The 21,350-nt window shown below is 32.3% G+C and overlaps 1 protein-coding gene across 1 annotated transcript; it reads right to left on the bottom strand.

The window, feature by feature from the left end:
• Positions 1–230: 230 nt before the first annotated feature.
• On the bottom strand, positions 231–20,609 carry LOC143062829 (salivary peroxidase/catechol oxidase-like). The gene is made up of 18 exons (XM_076234639.1): positions 20,474–20,609; positions 18,180–18,446; positions 17,859–17,976; positions 17,059–17,160; positions 16,427–16,596; positions 15,859–16,035; positions 15,089–15,143; positions 14,350–14,450; positions 13,627–13,725; positions 13,133–13,246; positions 11,582–11,770; positions 10,033–10,172; positions 8,604–8,770; positions 7,413–7,622; positions 6,457–6,644; positions 4,533–4,650; positions 2,894–2,955; positions 231–857 (listed from the first exon to the last, which is right to left on the bottom strand). The coding sequence occupies exons 2-17, from the start codon at positions 18,439–18,441 to the stop codon at positions 2,895–2,897; spliced, it is 2,271 nt and encodes a 756-aa protein (XP_076090754.1). The 5' UTR covers positions 18,442–18,446; positions 20,474–20,609; the 3' UTR covers positions 231–857; position 2,894.
• Between the last annotated feature and the right edge of the window lie 741 nt (positions 20,610–21,350).

Here is a 21,350-nt window from a genome sequence, read left to right as displayed (position 1 = left end):
GCAACAAACTAACAGTATCGATCTTGCCAGTGATGAAAATTCTCCATTACACATGTGTCGTTTGTCTGGTAAGTTTCTTTCATCACATCGCATTGAGGTTTTTAGCAATAACGCATATGAAAATGGGATATTAAGGTGGTTTTTTTTTTTATTTTGCTATATTTTGCCTCACATCATTGCATGGATGTGTGTTTTGTAAATTTTCCAGTTTTTTTATGCAGAAATGAATCAACTGTTTCAGTTCATTTATTGCTACAGACTAAAGAGTACTACGGAAAAAACAGATAAACACAAACGACATGAAACACGAAAAAAAACGTAATTAATTGATGGAAAGCCAGAACTGCACACATTTATAAAATGCAAAACATATATTTTTCTTGATATTCAATCATAATATATGGAAAAAGTGGTGAAAAAGCATAAATACAAATATGAAATATAAAGCTTAAATTGAAATATGAATAAATATAATCAACAAAATTTAAACGATTCTTGGTCAATTTATAAACTATATTTGTTTTTGTTTCTAAATCAAAACAAAAGAACTTTTATTTGAAGACAAATATGAAATACTCTTTAGATATTTCATAATAGATGCTATAACAACTTAGCAAGTGAGACTTTAATATAAATATGAAATACAATATAGTGAGAATTACTACAGTATGCTATGACAAGTGAAATTCTAAGTTTGAAAAATATGAAATACAATAAGCTAGAACTATTACAGTAAGGAATGATACAGAAATGCTATCACAAGTAAGTGATCTAAAGATTGTTTACAAGTTTATCTTTGAGGAAGCAGTCATACTACATAATCATCTGTATGTCAGTGTGTTGCCTTGTATAACAGTCTGAAAAATAAAACAAAATGATATCTGAATACTGCGTTAAGACAGACTGAAGAATCATTGCTGAACAGACATTAATGGAGCCAGTTTTTTCCTTATTTTGTAAGAATTAATTTCATTGACGCTCGAATTTATGCATCTATTTTTTAGCGTAGAAGAATATCCATAATTGATATTAACCTAATGTTGATCTCTAGGTATCAATGTTTATCTGTGTCGTTTGCTTGACGATTCAGTACGTTTATCTCTATATCTTCTTATTATCAATTGATGATGACACCATTTATTAAGTTTCTATACGATATCTTAGAAACCGTTAATCTGATGCTTTTCATATTTTGAAATGTTGTTTCTGATGACAAAATGGAAGTCTATTTCGATATTGACCATTGACACTTTTGCTGTTTAGTAAATATAGTCTATACAATACGGAACGAGGCACTACATTGCTTCCTTGCTATAACCTAAAAGTCTTATAACCAATGATTTTTTTTTCAATCTTTGAAAATTGAGATAGTTTGATTTTGACGATTTTCCTTTTTGCCGTGTAAGGGTAATAGTCCTTGATTGATTTGGAAATGCCACCTAATGCATATTGTGTGTGATAACTTAAGAGCTCTTGAACCACCTCTTTTCAAATACGATGTTTGCTATGATACAATGCAAGTCTAGATTCATTTTGATGACTTTAACAACATCCTTTCAGGGTTTGTCTTTAAATTACTTTTTTAGATACAAGAAACATGCTTTTTTCGGTTATTTTGATCGTTGTTACTTTAATTTGAGCCTTAGAGAAGTAATAACATTATATAAAAAAATAGGTTCAAATGTCTGTTTAACATTGTTTTTAAAGAATTATTTTTGTGGATCGAATTTGACCAAGTAATTTATCTTTGTTTTAGTTTTAATATTGACATTAGTTTCCTTTTTATATGTCAATACATGCGCAATCCATCACCAGCCAAGGGGTTATATTGGAGGTCACATGAATACGGATTCATTGAGGTTCAATAATTCCCCTCATCCAACGCTCTATTATATTGTTAGGCTTTTATATAATCTTTTTGTTTTGTTAATATAAAAAAGAAGATGTGGTATGATTGCCAATGAGACAACTCTCCACAAGAGACCAAAATGACACAGAAATTAACAACTATAGTTTAAATAGTTGAAAATTTAAACTAAGGAACTAGTTTAACTTAACAAAATAAAAAGATTAGATAAGAGGCGACCACTATAATAGCGCTTTGCATGAGGGGAACATATAATTCAAATTAAAATTCTTTCCAAATGTTTTGGACTGCAAAGTTTAATAACAAACTATCTGAATTTTTATGGCAGGTGATACCATCAGATATTTACAGTCCAGCAAAAGAGGTATCGATCTAATGGTGATACTAATTACATAAACAGTATGAAACTGACGCGACCTTGACACAATGTATTCAAAGCAATAGGTATGAAGAATGAAATTTCAGATCACTTAAAAAACTGAAATGATGTGTAACCTTGTAATTCCAGGCACATAATGAGATACTAATTTTTTGGCAGTTTAATTGTGTCCGTTTGTTTAGCTCACACATTGTTCTCAATATAATAGAATAATATACAGCTGTCATACAATTGCGAGGTGCTACTAGCTGTAAAACAAGGTTTAATCCACTATTTTGACAAGATGACCATTGACAATACATTAATTATATAGATGCACATCTGGTGCAGTAAAAACAAGTAAAGTTAGTGTTATTGTTCAAACAACCAATAAGTTTCATAGATGATAATTAATGTTAAAAGAAAACAGTCATCTCTGGAGTTAAAATGAACATGTTTTAATATTGAAATTAAAGCATTATATTTTAAAACTAATAGAAGATCGCATAATGTATTCGTAAGCCATACATACGTTAGTATATTAAAGCATACGATGACCTTTCTGAGTTTCAAAATAGGAAAACTGCACGTAATATTGATTAGAATATAACGATAAATAGATTACATGGAGGAGTTGAGAATTATTTAATGTGTCTGTATAACCATACCTTATCCTGCCCATGCACTAAAGTCCATTTGTTTGATATTTCTCTCATTTGAACACGGTAATCTGGAAATAAATAAAGTTTTTTTTTTATATAAATATTGTATCATTGACCGACATTTCCGCTTAAATCAATGTATCAGAAGTGCAAAACAGTGCAAACTTGCATATTATCAACATTCACTTCAGTTTCAAACTGAAACAACCGACTTTTTGACCACATATTTAATCTTGAAAGTCTTGCTTTTGGTCTCCATGGTGTTTATCATCAAACGATAACCTAACTTCCTCCTCAAAATGAGACATTAAGAGTAAGAGCAATGGTTCAAATGTTAGAACTGCATGTTTGGGGGGAGTTCATCTGTTTTTCGTAGGACTGTAACTTTTTAAACTTATTCGTAAAAAACATACTGAGCGCGTTGTAATGGCACAATGCAGGACCTTGGATCATTGATAAAACTGCTAATGTATTTGACGAAATGAAAACGTTTTTTTGTCGAGCCTGCAACTTTTGTTGCAGAAAGCTCGACATAGGGATAGTGATCCGGCGGCGGCGGCGGCTACGGCGGCGGCGGTGGTATTAGCTAACTTCTTAAAAGCTTTATATTTTAGAAGGTGGAAGACCTGGATGCTTCATACTTTGTATATAGATGCCTCATGTTACGAAGTTTCCGTCAGTCACATGTCCAATGTCCTTGACCTCATTTTCATGGTTCAGTGACCACTTGAAAAAAAAGTTCAGATTTTTTGTAATGTTGAATTCTCTCTTATTATAAGTAATAGGATAACTATATTTGATATGTGCGTACCTTGAAAGGTCGTCATGTCTGTCAGACAGTTTTCACTTGACCTCGACCTCATTTCATGGATCAGTGAACAAGGTTAAGTTTTGGTGGTCAAGTCCATATCTCAGATACTACAAGCAATAGGGCTAGTATATTCGGTGTATGGAAGGACTGTAAGGTGTACATGTCCATCTGGCAGGTGTCATCTGACCTTGACCTCATTTTCATGGTTCAGTGGTTATAGTTAAATTTTTGTGTTTTGGTCTGTTTTTCTCATACTATATGCAATAGGTCTACTATATTTGTTGTATGGAATGATTGTAAGGTGTACCTATCTAGCGGGCAGATGTCATGTGACCTTGACCTCATTTTCATGGTTCAGTGGTCAAAGTTAAGTTTTTGAGTTTTGGTCTTTTTATCTAATACTTTATGCCATAGGTCATCTATATTTGGTGTATGGAAATATTTTATGATCTTTATGTCAGTCGCGCAAGTTTTATTTGACCGTGACCTCATTTTCACGGTTCATTGCACAGTGTTAAGTTTTTGTGTTTTGGTCTATTTTTCTTAAACTATAAGTAATAAGTCAACTATATATGTTGTATAGAAGCATTGTTAGCTGTACATGTCTGCCTGGCATGGTTCATCTGACCTTGACCTCATTTTCAAGGTTAATTGGTCTCTGTTTAGTTATCTTGGTTAATGTTAAGTTTATGTGACAGTTGTATTAAAGCTTAACTTTATACTTAGGACTATCAACATAATATCAATGATTAGTATAGAAGGCGAGACATTTCAGCGTGTGCACTCTTGTCTGACATTATTATGGAATTAAAATAAAATCAACTGTAAACATACCTTCCACCGCGGACATTTGCTGGATTAATAAGTGCCCTCTTGTGTATTTCTGACAAACCTGGTACATTTTTACATAGAATTCCAGCCAGTGTCACTTTTCTTATTTCTGCAAGCTTGCCTAAAACACAGATTTAATAGATATTGTGAGATAAATAGTTACAAGATGCAAAAACTAATATCATAATTTAGATGCCCATTTTAATCTTTTATTTTTCCTCGGTACTGATACATACTTAGCACTAGAGGTAATAAAAAACCACCATACAATGCATAAACTCATCATAGATACCAGGATTAGAGTTTGTGTCTACGCCAGACGTGCGTTTCTTCTACAAAAGACTCATCAGTGACGCTCCAATCCCAAATAGTTTAAAATAAGGCCAACTAAAGTACGAAGTTAAAGAGCATTGAGGACCAAAATTCCTTAAATTTTGCCAAATACAGCCAAGGTAATCTATTCCTGAGGTTGAAAAGCCTTAGTATTTAAAAAAAAAGTTTTGTAAACAGTTAACTTATAAATATGACAATATCAATAATAATTCATGTCAACACAGAAGTACTGTAATAGACTGCCATAAAACTCGGACACAATTAGAGATGAGTAAATTTTCCATTTGAATTACTTAAAGGGGAAAATTCATATTCACCGATTTAAATCAAATTCTCACATTTGATTTATAACAATGTAAAACATTTATCCAAACTATTGAAAGTATAAAATAAAGAATTAACAGGGCACGGGCATGAAAATACGTAGCCTCGTTTTGTGTGTATTTTAGTCTAGACACCATCTAATTAATTATCGACTTGATCTCTAGTCATCCAATGACCATATAAGCGATGTAAAAAAATATAGATATAAGTAGATTATGCAAACTCGTGCTATTAGATTCTTCTAGGTCTATTTAAATTTCATATTATAGATGAACATAAATGTTTATCATCGTTTTTACCTTATAGGAATAATTGTTTGTGAATAGAATAAGTAAATCAAATGATCTACCTTTGTGTCACTTTCAATGTTGACTGCATTCTTTTCCTTCACTGACAAGTCTTATGTAGATGAAACGCGCGTCTGGCGTACTAAATTATAATCCTGGTACTTTTGATAACTATTTACAACACTGAGTCGATGCCACTGCTGGTGGACGTTTCGTCCCCGAGGGTATCACCAGCCCAGTAGTCAACACCGAACACGAGTATCAATAATGTGGTCATTTTTATAAATTTCCTGTTAACAAAACTTTGAATTTTACAAAAAAACTAAGGATTTTCTTATCCCAGGCATAAAATACCTTAGCCGTATTTGGCACAACTTTTTGGAATTTTGGATCCTCAATGCTCTTCAAATTAAGTTTGTACTTGTTTGACTTTATAAATATTTTGAAACGTCACCGATGAGCCTTATGTAGACGTAACGCGCGTCTGGCGTACTAAATTATAATCCTGGTACTTTTGATAACTATTTACACATACAATTCACGTGTTATCCATCTCAAGGTAAGGGGTTAAATCAAAGTTCACATAAATACGGATTCAATGAGGTCGAATTATTCACTTGCGAGTGAATAATTCATCATCAATGTTTTTTTTTTAGCTTATTTTGACAAAATTGAACCATACTGGCTGCTATAAGCTAATTATTATTTCGCTATTTACATTTCATTAATGATTGAGCAACAAAATAAATATTAGATTTTTTTATATATATCGTAGCTAGTGCCCCTTTTTAAATACGCAAATTATGATTTAGCAGCAGTGTTTTATAAATTTTTGTTTGTCTGTTTGTAGGTTTGTTGTTTAATGTCTTTGTCATGCCGTTGCAATGTTGTCATCGCCTTCAGTTTGAATTGCCCTATTGTATCTTTCGCCTTTGTGTTTATTTCACCACCTTACATTATACCACTTCTCATACAGTACTTACTCTCACTAAAACCCTCTGGTTCTGCTCTTTCATACCAAAATCTGTCACCATTTCTTAGGTTTTTAAATTGTTCGCCAAGGATGCAGGCGAAAGTCTCTCCTACGTATGTAAAATCACCGCCACCGTTTAATGCTGTACTTCTTAATTCTAACATGCCACCAACGTATAAATCAATATCATGTACACTCCTAAAACAATGATATATCTATATCAAATCAAATTGTTTATCGAACAGCAAAATAATATAATCAAAGATTATTTGAGCATTTTAATTTAAAAATTAAGTGGTGGTTGGAGTCATTTGATGGCCACTTTTATAATGGTATATTAACTTTTATACTAAATGCATGAACCGGTGGTCCTGGGATATAAGGAGGTATTACATGCCAACAAAAATTATGGTCGGTAAAAACTTGATCACTTATTTTTCAGAAATCTGTAAAAAGAGACATTTTTTTAGATCTAGTTTGCCATTATTCCCCAGCATTATAATCACGCACTTTTCCTTCCAGTCAACATGAATGTGTTGCTGTAACTACAAGGGAATAATTGAATGACAAAGAAAAACAGTCTGTACCAAGTCAGGAATATAATAGTTGTTATTCATTCGTTTAATGTGTATGAGCTTTTGATTTTGCCCATTTGATTAGGGACCGTCCATTTTGAATATTCCTCGGAGTTCATTATTTTTGTGTTTTTTTATTTGTAATGTTCATCTCTAAAGGTCATATCAAATTGAAAAATAAACTGATTTTTTTTTCATTTACAACTGGGATGTGTTCTGCTTTTAACTTTAAAATATGCAATTGATTAACATATTTTCATGCTAATGATAAATTATTCAAAGTCTCAATGTTTTTTAAGAAGAGTGTGCTTTTCTTGCAATCATGACACCTCAAAACATCCCCATTTGCTAAATCATAGTGATGTGAAAAATGTTGAATACGCAAACTTACTTATAAATTCTCTCTAACTCTCTCCTTGGTCTACGTTTTATGTATGTCATGCTCGCCCAATCGTCGTTATTAACTGGAGCAGGAAGCTTGCACCATTTTCGCCATTCTGTGTATGATGGTAAACCATGGTCTCTTCCTCGTTGTATATTTAAACTCGTTAGATCTAAAGACGTGTTGAACAAATTGTTTCTAATAGCATCCGAAAATTTCCTGCAATAAAAAAAAAGCGAGCAAAATATGAGAAAACTAAGTATTTTTTAGAAGCCATTACAATTATACAAGCATATAGTCCGAAATTAGACACCTCACTTTACTTTATATTTTGTGTAACGTATTTCATTTGTTTAATAAACCTCGTTTTTGACAACTTCTTTGCCATGGAAAAAAAATTTGGCGAAACAATATTATGCGCCAGTTTGATCAATAATGACCACACGGAGCCAAACATTGATCATTCATAGTGCTACATATGCATATCGTTAGGAATTAACATCCGTGATTTGATAAACTACTAAACCAAATGATAAAGGTAATTTGGGTGACTGCCCATTAAAAAATACTCTTTTTAGAAATACAGATGTTCATTTAATGACAGAGCAGTCTTCAAGTTCCTCATAATAGCAGCGATTTCAAATACATATTTGTATATCATACTTATTGTTACTGAATGAAAATTGACCAAGAAAGAGACAATTTAAACAATACTGCAAGCTGAAACACAAAAACAAGCTTGGAGATTGTTTTCATGAATTTAATTTCGAGTGAATGATGTAATGTTGAAATGTTTGGAGATCATTTTCCTTTTTACATTGTTTTCTGATAATGTTTAAGCAATGTTGTGTTAACTTAAGATTGTAATTCCATTGTACTTAAAGCGCATATATATACTTATCATGTAACTTAACGAAAATAAACGTTATACATGTATTGATTAAAAAAGTGAAAGTTGGTCATCATAAAAAAATAGGCTCCTAATGGGGTGTCCAAGTCTTCACATAATCACAAATTGTTTTGCCAAAAAAATAATCTAAATCATTAATAATATTTTTAAACAAGATATTCAAATAATAAAAAACACATCCCTAGATTATCAAATAATAATGAAATATTTGGTCTGGTAATCAAATTATCAATATATAAACAGGTAAGTAATCACATAATCAAAAACCGAATGAATAGATTTATACTTACTCATCAGCTTTAGCTCCTTGAACAGTTGTCATAAATCGGACTAATTCCAATACCTTGGATCCAGCTTCATCAACCAACATGTGTGGATTTTTAAGAGTTACCTCCATTTTTGTTTCCTCTGTGAGAGTGGTGTAATCGGCATCCATATGAGCTATGTGACTTCGTATCTATCAATTTCAATGTGTTTGATAATAAACAAAACATCTGTTATTATGAATGTTGTTAAATTGTGGAATTTTACACGACTGTCATAAAAGTGAGAGGTTTAGCTAGCCACAAATTCAGGTTTACTCCACCATTTTCTGCAGAAGAACATGTCTGTACCAAATCAGGAATATAACAGTTGTTATCCATTCGTTTGTTGTGTTTGGACCTTTGATCATACTGATTTTTCTATTTGATAACGGATTATTCTTTTGAATTTCTTTGGAGCTCGTTATTTTTGTTATTTTACTTTCTTTTCCTAACTGACGATTGCTAGGAAATTGATAATTCATCAAATTATCGGCAGAAGACAGCACTTTAAATTGTAAGGGCTAGAAAATAAACGTTTTTAAATGGGTCTACTAAGTTTGAATTCATATCATGGTAGAGACAAAAAAGTTGCATGTGAATTTAATTTTTTTCGGCAGGAACCGTCGAAGATATCTGATACTACTACCTTTCGCGTTGCTTAACATGTATGTACAAAATAACTCCTTTGATGTTTTGAATAACACCCATGATTGACCGATATGATGTATTTTTTCTACTTTGCCTTTCTCTAATATTGCTATTATACATCTCATTAATCATGAATAGACATAACTAACGATCAGAGTGCATATAGTTGGAGTTTAGAGATAATAAAATACTTATAATATAGAAGAATGAGATTTGGAATGACACAACTTTCCACTAGAGACTACATGACTTGGATGTTAGCATCTATAGATCACTGTATGGTCTTAAAAACCGCGCGAAACCCATACCGTGTAGTTCGCAAAAATGATCCGGACGATACAAAAATTGAAACCCTAAACCAGAACAAACTGCTGCTTACTTTTAAGAGTCTTGTTTGACAGTCTGTGAATGAATGAACACGATATTCTTAACGGACAAACCTTAGGAAATGTGTACAAATAAATTGCATATCTAAACAAATATGTTATGGAAGTACTCAACAGTGCAAAAACTACATTATCTGATATTAACTGAGAAGCATTCAACTCCACATTTGGATACCAAAGACTATAAATACACATTAAAACCTGAAAATTTGTCAAAAAGTCTAAAGATTAGAGATAGTTGCAGACACGTTACAATGTTAAAAACTTTGTAAAAAAAACTGGTATAAACTGCTAGGAGAGGCATAAGAACGTTTGAAAACAAAGAAGTTGGGTTATAAACTTAGCGAAGGTACAACATTCAACATTGATCTATCTCATACCTGACTATGTCCAAATCGAAAAGCAGCTGTAGCAAATCCAACTGTTATTCCGGGATTGACTGTATTGTCGTAATGATTGAAGAAGCCTGTAGGCAACAGTCCTAAATCACGCTCTATTATCACGTCATCAACAAACACATCTAAGAAAAAAATACATAAATGTGATATAAGAATGCTAAAAAGCCTGAGCATTTAAATATTTTTGGGGGCAAGAATTCTTAATCGTCGATGATATTTGGTACTACTACTTATAGTTTGTTTCTGTGTGTGTTACATTTTAATGTTGTGTTTCTGTTTTGTCGTAGTTCTCATCTTATATTTGATGCGTTTCCCTCAGTTTTAGTTTGTAACCCGGATTTGTTTTTTTTTCTCAATTGATGTATGGATTTCGAACAGGGGTATACTCCTGTTGCCTTTATATATGGCATTTAACTTTCTTACTTGATTTGCTGAAAAAGTAATTATTTTGGCATCCAAATTTGTGAATTATAATACTTAATTAAGATTAGAATAGCACTTTGATTGATAGATAAAAGATTTATCTGATGATAACGTGCTCCTATGTTCGCATCATATTTGGTATCTTCATATTTATAATTAGGCCAGATTTGTTGGGGACATGACAGATGTTGGTTTTTACATAATATCTTACTTTTGTACATATTCTCTCAAAGATAACATTATTTTGCTTGTAAAGAGTACGGATATGGGTGCCAAAACTTGGACAAAAATGCTATCCTTTAAGAGAAATTCCCGTTTTGGGGTGATAGATTGTTCTTGTTCAATTGTTAGTTTCCTCTTTTAAACTTTATGGACTCTTTGTGCGTTTTTTGCCGTAGCATTTTACTTTTTGACTCGGAGAGAGCATAGAACTTTTTTTTCAATAGAATTACTCAACCATTGGATACGAAATAAAAGTCAATATTTCAAAAACTCCTAACCCTCAATGCTATGATAAGCACAACGTTACTAGTCTTACATCGATTCGATTTAAAGCGATTAATTCCTCATTTTTTGGTGTTTCAACTTCCGATGGATATCGGTATAATGAACCAATTTTCCTCGTATTGTGAGTACTGTGATGGGCTGGGGGTATCATCTATGTTGACTGTATAGTACCGTCATTTGCCTGTATCAATGATATGTTTTGTTTGATTGCATGGTGTTCCCTGGTAACTATGTATGCTAAGTGTTGGCTATATGATATTTCTCATTTAGATTACCAAAGATATGTCGTGATGAATATTTTGTATTTTCCTGTCACTGATGACACAGTGATATAATCTTGCTGAATACATGCCATATCATCGTCAAAGATGAAAAACGTTACGCTCGGAGTTGAGTAAATGATATTTAACTGTCAATTATTGTTCATAACATGTTTATTTTATATCTATGGTACTTGATGGTTAAGTCCATGGCGTTCCACCATTGTTTGAATTAACATTCTAATAATCTTAAAATACAATGAACCCAAAAAAGGGTAGATCACCCTGTCGACACAATTTCCACTTCTAGATATAGGGAATGAATATTAAACTATACGTACTTTGTAACCATTCGCTGTAGGTAATATGTTGAATAATAGCACCTATTATCTTTCTGGCTTCGTTAAACAACTTATCATCAGTCCATTGGGGTTGACGTGCCCTTAACTCATCAACTATGCGGTTATGTTCTTTCATAAACACCAAGTGCAAGGATCCAAGTCCAGGCTGAATATTAACTCTCTCGTCACCTTCAAAACAAAAAGTTAAATCCGGTTGAAGAATATGAAGTAAATTGATTATTTGTTGATTGGTGTTTAACGCCACTTTCAGTACTGACATGCTATTTCGTGGCTGTCAATTTTTAATGGTGGAGGAGCTGAAATACCATGGAAGAACAACCGACATTCAGTAGGAAAACTGACAATATTAGTCAATTGAGATTAAACCCAACATTGTCGGCAGACTTGTGCTACAGAAGTTCGAATACTTAGACCACTCGGCCACCCATGTCCTCTAATATGCAAAAGAAATATAAAAATGTAATGAAATGACGGTGTCAAGCACTTTTTATGTTTTCATTAATATGTGGTGATTGCTCCAATACGTCACAACAACAGAAAAAAACCAAAAGGGTGAGTTTGAGGCCTTTGACGCGCATACACAAAAAAAAACACTTATAATAAATGCGTTGCTCTAACCATAGCAGTGCTTACAGAGTTATTACATCCTAGCTCCTTTGTTCTAACAGGGGTGATCTGAGCCGGATCACCCCTGCCAGATCACCCTAGTTTGAGTTTCTTTGTTATGCATGCTTTCTTTTGTTCTGTAACATTTTGGCGGGAATGTCAAATCCACTATAAAACTTATAATTAATTATACGGAAAAGACTATCTATCAAAATTCATGTAGAAAAAATCCAGTGGATATGCTGGGATTCGAACTCAAGACCTTTAGAATATCAAGCCACGACACATACCACTACACCAGGACGACTGGATACGAAATAATAGTATTTTGACATACTTAAAGGAAGCAAGATATTTTTATAAGTGGGGCGAGTTGTCAAACCTTTATTCAGTGGGGTTTTAACCTTTTACGTTAATTTGTGAGTTTTCAGACTGATTGTTCAATTTGATTTTACACTTTTTCAAAGTGGGGCAAGTCGGTAAACAAGATTGGGACGATATTTTTATAAAGTGGCGATATAGTGTGGGCCGATTGGCAAGTGGGGCGAGTTGACATTGTTTGATATCTACTCATCGTGTTTGGGGGTCAAAAAGGGTATACATCATATAGTAATATATAAAGTATATTGTTATGGTTGTGTTGCGTTCTAAACTAGATTTTATGAATTGTAAATGGTTTTTCGTCTTATCTAAAACAGCTGGGATGTAAAATAGTTATCCCAGTCGAACTTGGTGTGTCAGTGTTAGATCACCCTCTTGCCTCCGGCCATCGGGGTGATCTTACACTGACACACCGCGTCCTTATGGGATAACTATTAAAGAAATATATGTTTAACTTATTTTTATGTTTGTTAAAAAGCTTGTACAGAGAAAGTAATTCGAAGGAACTAATTTATCAATTATAACACTTATAAAACAACATACCAGCTAACTGACAATAGTCATCTGAATCTTCACCGGTTAAAGAGCAAATACTGTCATCAGAGGAGTCTTCAGGAAGCAAATTTCCATTGGCTGCTAATTTTACTTTCAACTTGCCTAAACATTTAGTCAATGAATTATTAAGAAAGTAATACATTCATGATTCATTATCAATGTTCCAAAATTATGGATTGCATTGCATTATACTTTCACTTTCGAGGAAGTTTTAATTCAAGAAGTTAGAACTAGACATAGGGACATGTATACAACTTTTAAAAAATAATTAACAATTGACAACAATTTTAATGAATGTAGTATGAAGTTTTAATTCACACGAATTATTGTGATTCTAATATCTAACTAGACGTCTACACTGTTAGTATATACAAACATCCGACCATACTATCCACACTGATCTGTGTCCACACTTGTAGTATATAAAATATTTTCCACAGATTGTAAAACAAATCAGGAACTATTCAATGTAAGATGCTTACCACCTGCATCTCTCAGGGCTGCGACCCGACTTGGTGTACTACCATAAACCATGCTACCATCTATGAATGATGTTATCACATTGGTCAGCTGCTTTCCATCTTTTTAATGATAAAACATTTTCATATATTTTTTTTAAAGCCCGATTTACTTAGTTTGAGCAAAATAAGTTGAATAATTATTTTGAACATTTTATTTAACAGGACAAGTGATAATCATCACGGATCATCGCGCTATTCTTGAGTACATCAAGATAATAAGTAATATAATTTTTAATACTTTTCTCAACAAGTAATTTGATTAAATGTAAATAAAAGGATTTTTACATGAAACATCTGTTCGTCGGTATGAAGCTATAATTATGTGAAAAGGGCTCTCATGCGTCTTGAGTCATAAAAGCAGATAAAGACCTTAATCAGTAAATCAATAGAAACTAGTTTGATTTTGTCTTAAAATAAAAAGAGAAACAAGAGAAACAAATTCTACCATTGCTACATATGCAATATCATATTTCTCTACTATCGATAACTAAGCTTTTCAGAATTTAAAAAATGTGTGCATTCTCGTTTTAAAATTAGAAAATCGAACCGCCTGTAATGGAGAAATATCGGGCTCATATGGTGCAATCTTGATTAACCTCCTCCCCCTTCCCCCATTTGATGGTATGGTCCATAACTATTCGATTGAACACATTAGACACCAGATTGAAATAAAATTATACATACCACTAAGTTTAACAGCAGCCGCAGGAGCCGATCGTACAAATTCCATACATGTTATATCTAATTCATCATTATCGTCCACTCCTATGGGCATACATTCGGGTCTTAAAATTAATTTATACATATATTAGTATTCACAAATCACTGTTGATCAGTTCTAAATTGCTAGTTAAATTTTTGTCATTTTAAAACTGTGTTTTTATAAAGATTTTTTTTTACATTATTTACATTAACTTTAATATATACTTTCAGTTGTGGTAATTATGTTTTACATACAGAAATAAAATTATCCCATGACACCTCTAACTCGACAGATGAAAAAAAAAGTTGGACAAAAATAGAGGCATCCGTTTTGATGCATGGTAGAGACGACAACATGTATTTAAAATACACAGCCTCGTCCGGCTGTAGTTTGGGACGTTGAATCTGATGCCACATGTAGTAAGCGTGTCTGTCACACAATCTTAACACGTAAACCAATTGCAACAAGTCTTTAATAGGTCTGTAGATGGCCTCTTGAATTGCAAAGTTTCTGTATCCACATGAAATCATGTTCGAGTGGCAGTCCGACCTTTATACTGTGCAGAATGTACTTAATAGATTTATTTCTTATCTTTTTTGTCAATCAACAATCAATCATTTAACAAAGTTATTTAATGTTATAAAAGCTACCAGTCTCATAAGAAAAGGATTTAAAAATCAGATAATCTAATATGGATTGTTGTATTTATGAAGATACTACCTTTCAACAAAACCATTGCCATCTACACAGCATGATATTTCGGCGCCATCTTGACCTATAATAAAACATATTTCAACATTAATGCAAAATACCAACCTCGTGTTTTGAAATAAAATATATATTAGATATGTGTAGATGCAATTGAAATAATAACAAAAGTTACTCAAAGGCTGTTGTAGTGAAGTTGGGTTTCTACGGGCCAAGTTTTTTTTACACATTAACACTGCATTGTGATAATTCTCTCAATACTTTCTATAATTTGATTCATGATTTACTCACAAGTTACAAGAATAGAGCTGGTCGTATTGTATGGGCAGTTGCCGTATTTTTAAATACCAAGGTAAGTAATGCATAATTTGAAGAAGGCCAATTTACATGTTGTGTTTGTGATAACCGATCAAAAACATACTTTATATTTATATATCATATCTATACTTCGAGGTAATAAGTAATTAGCATACATTCTTAATGTATTCTTGGCTTAAGGTATACATATCGACTAATTCTGTCCGAATCTACGACCATCTCCAAAAACGTGAGCCTATAGCTATGTACGTCGGGGGAAGCAGTTACACCAACATTGCTTTCCAGTAATTAAATAGCTCACACTTTCCAGACTTATTATTTCAATTTATTCTGTCAACTTTACCTGTTTCAGTATAAGCATAGCGCAGTTGAACCGAAAAATCGATTTAAAAACAACCAATAAAATGTGTTTCGAGAGTTAAAATACAAGTTTTCTATTTATTCTCTGATTATATTTGTAATACCTGTAATTTGTGGCGTGAGTACTATATCATGGTCAATAAACTGTCCCCAGTTCATACTCATAAGGGTGTTGAAACTTTCATCAACATCAGTTTCTGCGCTAGCAAACACTGCATTACTCAATTCTCTTGGATTTGGTAGGACTTCTCCAGGGATTACGCTTGTTCTGGGCTTGTCCACTACAAATAATTCACATAGACTTCAAGTAATACACTCTATTCACCTGATACGGTTCTTTCCTCGATTTTACTTTGATAACAGACGACCAAAGGAAGCAAGCACTAATAACATTATGTATAAAAAAAGAAATTGTCATGCAGTAATTATTGAGTACACGGAATAGTATATAAAGGATCTGGATTGGTGTAAAATTAATTTATAAGGATGAATGTGTGTCTTTAACGAGAGTTGCAGGTCATTCGGTTTTAAAACTTTACTCTATAGTCGGGAGTACAAAATTCCGACAAACCCAGCATTTTGATTGGTTGATATTTTTAGTCTGAGTACGACAATTATACTCGAAAGTTTTATGATTGTAAGCATATACAATTGCATACGATAGGTACTCACCGTCATTTTCGTACACTTCAGATATAAATCTGGGTTGTTGTTCAAATTCTGCTCCCCAAAAAGGATTATTCAGGTTGTTACATAGGCCATCAATAGTTCTGTATGTTTTCACATCTGGAATGTTGTTGCATTCGTCTGGTGTCATCCTTTTCGACCTTGAAGATTGATGTCTGAAATTAAAGATTTAATAATAATGACGTAAATCAAACTGTTAAACTGTTAAACTGTCTAAATATTATTTCCTACTGTGATTTGTAATAAACTAACAAAATACGAATGGCATCACATAATCTAGAAGGCAAATCATATTCTGCTTCAGCAGCAACACTCGTTCATATTGCCAGGTGGTCAAAGTCGACAATAGGTATATTTTAAAGTAGTGCAAAAAATAGGAAAAGTGCATGAAAGACGTTGAGAATTTAGATATGAAATTGTATGCAAAACGGTTACTCAAAACAACCATGCATTACGGGATTTTTTTGATTTTTTAGTAAGGAACACACTGCGCTTTCAAAAAATTTGTTGTGTATTATCTATTCATTGTTTGGGGGGGGGGGGGTTAACATTCAATGAATAGCTAAAATCAGCTTTGAAGAAATTAATCTTTCTATATATATGCTACTAAAAATTACCTTTTCGGTAAGTTCTCGCCATTACCGAGTTCCTTAATAGTATCTTTCCAGCATTTGGCGATTTCTACCTCATTACTTAGTTCTTTTAATGTTTTTCCTGTTCTAAAAAAGGATAACAATAACATAATACATAAATTAGTGCTGTTTTCCTCTTGTCCATGCCTCATCTGAAAATGTTTGAAGGCATTGAACAATAAATAATGCACATGGTCTTTTATAAGAACACGTTGGTGTTTTGTATCATCAGCTACGTTATTATAGATATTTGTCTTGCTTGATACATAGGTTGCAAAGGCAAGACATTGCGATCCAAACTTTTCATCGACTTCGGTAACATTTAAGTTCAGTCTGTAGTCGAAGTTATTTTTTTTCACATCAATCATTTTGTTAAAACTTCATAGAATGTGACAAAACTTGAACAGAGGTTCCTTAAGATAAAAACAAATCTTTTGAAAAACTTGGACAGAAGATTCTTGAAAGTGATTTTATATATATAATTCTTAATAATCGATAAAAGGTTATTACAATCGTTCCTGCTATTCCTACATTAAAAAAAAACATATTCCCCAAAACAAAGAATGATACATGTTATTAAAATATGAATTGTACATGTGATAAGCTCTATAAAGTTTGAAAAACACTAACAAGATTCGGTGAGTGCATTGAACTGATATAGACATTCACAGAACTGTAAAATATCAGGCCAACTTGTCTGAGGGATTTTATGCATTAGATTTTTTTAAACAGTCAATTAAAATCCTTAGCATGACAAGCCGTTTGTATTTAGTATAACTACTCACTCCTTTATCAAAGTTTTCTTGGCACAATTCAAAATATGACCAATCTTCTGAATTTCTTCTGAACGTTTACTTCTTTTGAACAGTCTGTTTCTTTTCCGTTTTGGCTTTCCATCAAGACCTGATAATGTAATTTCAACAATGAATTTGCAGAACATTAGTGATTTTAGATTTAAAAGACTATACATGAAGGTAAAATCAAGCAAACTATCATCAGTGCAATGTATTTTGGATAAAGGATATAGGCCCTCCCTTTTTTGCACCATCGTTGGTTCGGTATCGAATACCTTTTGTTTTTACAAGTATTACGAAGGTTACTTTTACCTTCCATTTTAAACTGTCTCTGCCTTTCTCTGAACCTATTAAATTCTTCTATACATGTTCCAAAAGCTTCTTTCACCAAAAGCTTGGCATCTTCACTCTTCTGCAATCCATTTTCTCTTTTTCTTTCTTCCAATAGTCTTTCAATTTCCTCAAGGGTTTTCAGTTCTTTTTCTGTCAATTTTTCATTGTGTTTTCCAGCAGTGCTTTGGTTGCAAACTATAAGTACTACAGCAAAAACCAATATTGATCGTACACCCAGCATATTGTCTAAAATAAAATATTAATATCATATGGAACATATTTAGTTGGTTTGACTTTTACTTCATTTATTTCAACAAAAGTGCGAAATAGATCAATTAGTGCCTGTCATCAGAATTTTATCACCCATCTATGCATCTATCAATAAGGGCCCATTTGTTTTATTCATATGATTGACACCTGAACTCTGTTGTAACCCCATAGAATTTTTCTTATCCAAAAACATTTAACATTTTATTTTATATTTCCGTATATAAAATTGATAAAAATGATATTACGCACCATTAACTGATATAAGTGTTTGTGAAAATTGGGATTTAAGTACAAATAGTTTACCAATTTTTATTTTTATTTTCATAAAAGATTTTATTACAAAGACACTATACACATTATTATTGAAACAAAATTTTGGTTTTGATAAAGATTGACCTTCTTATACGTGACTTAAATGAATACTCAATTTGCCAAAATCAACTAAAATTAAAGCGGCTTCAAAATTAACTACGGTGACCAACAATTATTTGGCTTTCTACTGTTGTATTTTTACTTTAGTTTTAAAATACCGTTACCTGGTATTTTTTTAAGTATTTAACATGGTATCCATGCCTATGTGACGAATCATGGTAAAGGAAAAGAGGTATGATATTAGGCTATTTTTTGCCTTATGAACCAAAATCATAACTCTGTCAAATGTATTACTCAGATGATAAAATTGCTATATTTGACAGATATCAGACGAGCATGAGTATGTTTGTAGGTATGCATTATGTCTTCATACCCTTGTGACTTATTTCAGATCTACAGATGCTTAAACAGACTCATTTTGAAATCTATCGTGTAATTATTCCATGCAATAATTTGTAAGCATGCATGCCAAATGAAGAAATAATTTGCCAGCATGCATGACAAATGTAACAATAATTTGCATGCATGCTTGCCAAATGTAACGATGTTTTTTTTCAAGAAATCATGCCAAATGTAGCAATCATTTGTAAGTATGTGTGCCAAATGAAGCAATAATTTGCAAGCTTGCTTTCCAAATGTAACAAAATTTTCCAAAGCAGTCATGCCAAATCTAGTAATATTTTTAAAGCATGTATGCCAAATGTAACAATACTTTTCAAGCATGCATGACCAATGTAACCATTATTTGAAAGCAAACATTTCATAATTACCAATTATTCAAAAGCATGCTTACTAAATGTAATCATTATTTGAAAGCATGCATGGCACATTTAACCATTATTTGAAAGCACGCATGAAAAATTTAACTATTATTTGAAAGCATTTATGTCAAATTTTACAAAAATTATCAAGCATGCATGCCTTTGCAAGACATGCACGCCAAATTTAACAATAGTTTTCAAGCATACATGCCAATAAAGCAATATTTTTCAAGTATGCATGCCAAATGTAATCATTATTTGAAATTATGCATGACAAATTTCACCAATAATTGAAAACATGCATGTCAAATGTTACAAAAATTATCAAGCATGTATGCCTTTGCAAACCGTGCATGCCAAATGTTACAATAGTTTTCAAGCATACACGCCAAATGTAACAAAAGTGTTTAAGCATGCATGCCAAATGTAACCAATATTTGAAAGCATGCATGGAAAATTTAACTACTATTTGAAAGCATGCATGGCAAATTTAACCACTATTTGAAAGCATACTGGCAAATGTAACCAATTTTTGAAAGCATGCATGTCACATTTGCTCATTATTTGAAAGTATGCTAAATGCAACCATTATTTTAAAGTATGCATGGCAAACTTTAACCATTATTTGGAAGCATACTGGCAAATTTAACCATAATATGAAAGAAAGCATGCATGCTAAAATGCTAAATGTTACCATTATTTGAAAGAGTGCATGACAAATCTAAAATTATTGAAAGCATGCATGTTAAACGTACAAATATTTGAAAGCATGCATGGCAAATTTAATCATTATTTGAAAGCATGCGTGGCACATTCAACCTCTATTTGAAAGCATGCACTGCAAATGAAAAAATCCTTATAAAAACTTACCGTCTCTTTATCTAGAAGAGCCCACACTGATCATTGTTACCTGCTGTGTCTCTTTATACTGTAAAGCTCCATTTAAATCATCAAAATCACAAGCCTTGAAGCATGATTTTCTTTCAATCTGTTTTATTTTGAGTAACCGTATTTGAAATCATTCTTGTGTGGAGCCACAAAGTATTTCTAAATTGACGTACGTCAAACATCAATTGACTTCGTGATGCTTACCAATAGTTACGTAGAATATATATATATAATGTACTTGAAACTTACATTGCACAATATTGCGGCTACTAATAGTACGTAATAATGTGCAAAGTAAGATGAAAGGAAAATATTTATAGTTTTACCATGCTGAATATATAAGTTTTAAAAACTTATTTAAATCTTTTACAAGTAAACAAGTTAATAAATTATTTATTACAGTTACATGTTCAAATATTATAGATTATAAAAATACAATATACGAGGTATGAAAGTACATCCGGGTCATAGGAATTAGAAGCTTTTACAATAACAAAATAAACATACATTTACCTTGCTGTAATTAAATTTAATTATTTTTGAAATTCATTGTCATTTAATGTTTTACTGCACAATGGACACTGTATTACTATACAATGCATCACCGAACGATGTAATACTGGAAAAAGTATAACTATACACTTTATTGCTGTAAAATACTGATACCAGTGGACAATGTGTTGCTGGACAATATTATACTGGACAACTTATTATAGGTACTGGTCTATGTATTACTGGAAAATGTATAACTGGATAATGCGATACTGGATATTCAGTGGTCCATGCCTCCATGTCACAAAATCAGGTTATGCCCAACTAAAACACAAAAATGGGAAGAAACAGTGATTGTTTTGTTGTT

The sequence above is a fragment of the Mytilus galloprovincialis genome, chromosome 2, assembly GCF_965363235.1.
Source record: "Mytilus galloprovincialis chromosome 2, xbMytGall1.hap1.1, whole genome shotgun sequence".
Taxonomy (NCBI): domain Eukaryota; kingdom Metazoa; phylum Mollusca; class Bivalvia; order Mytilida; family Mytilidae; genus Mytilus; species Mytilus galloprovincialis.
This window is presented reverse-complemented; position numbering and strand designations above follow the sequence as displayed.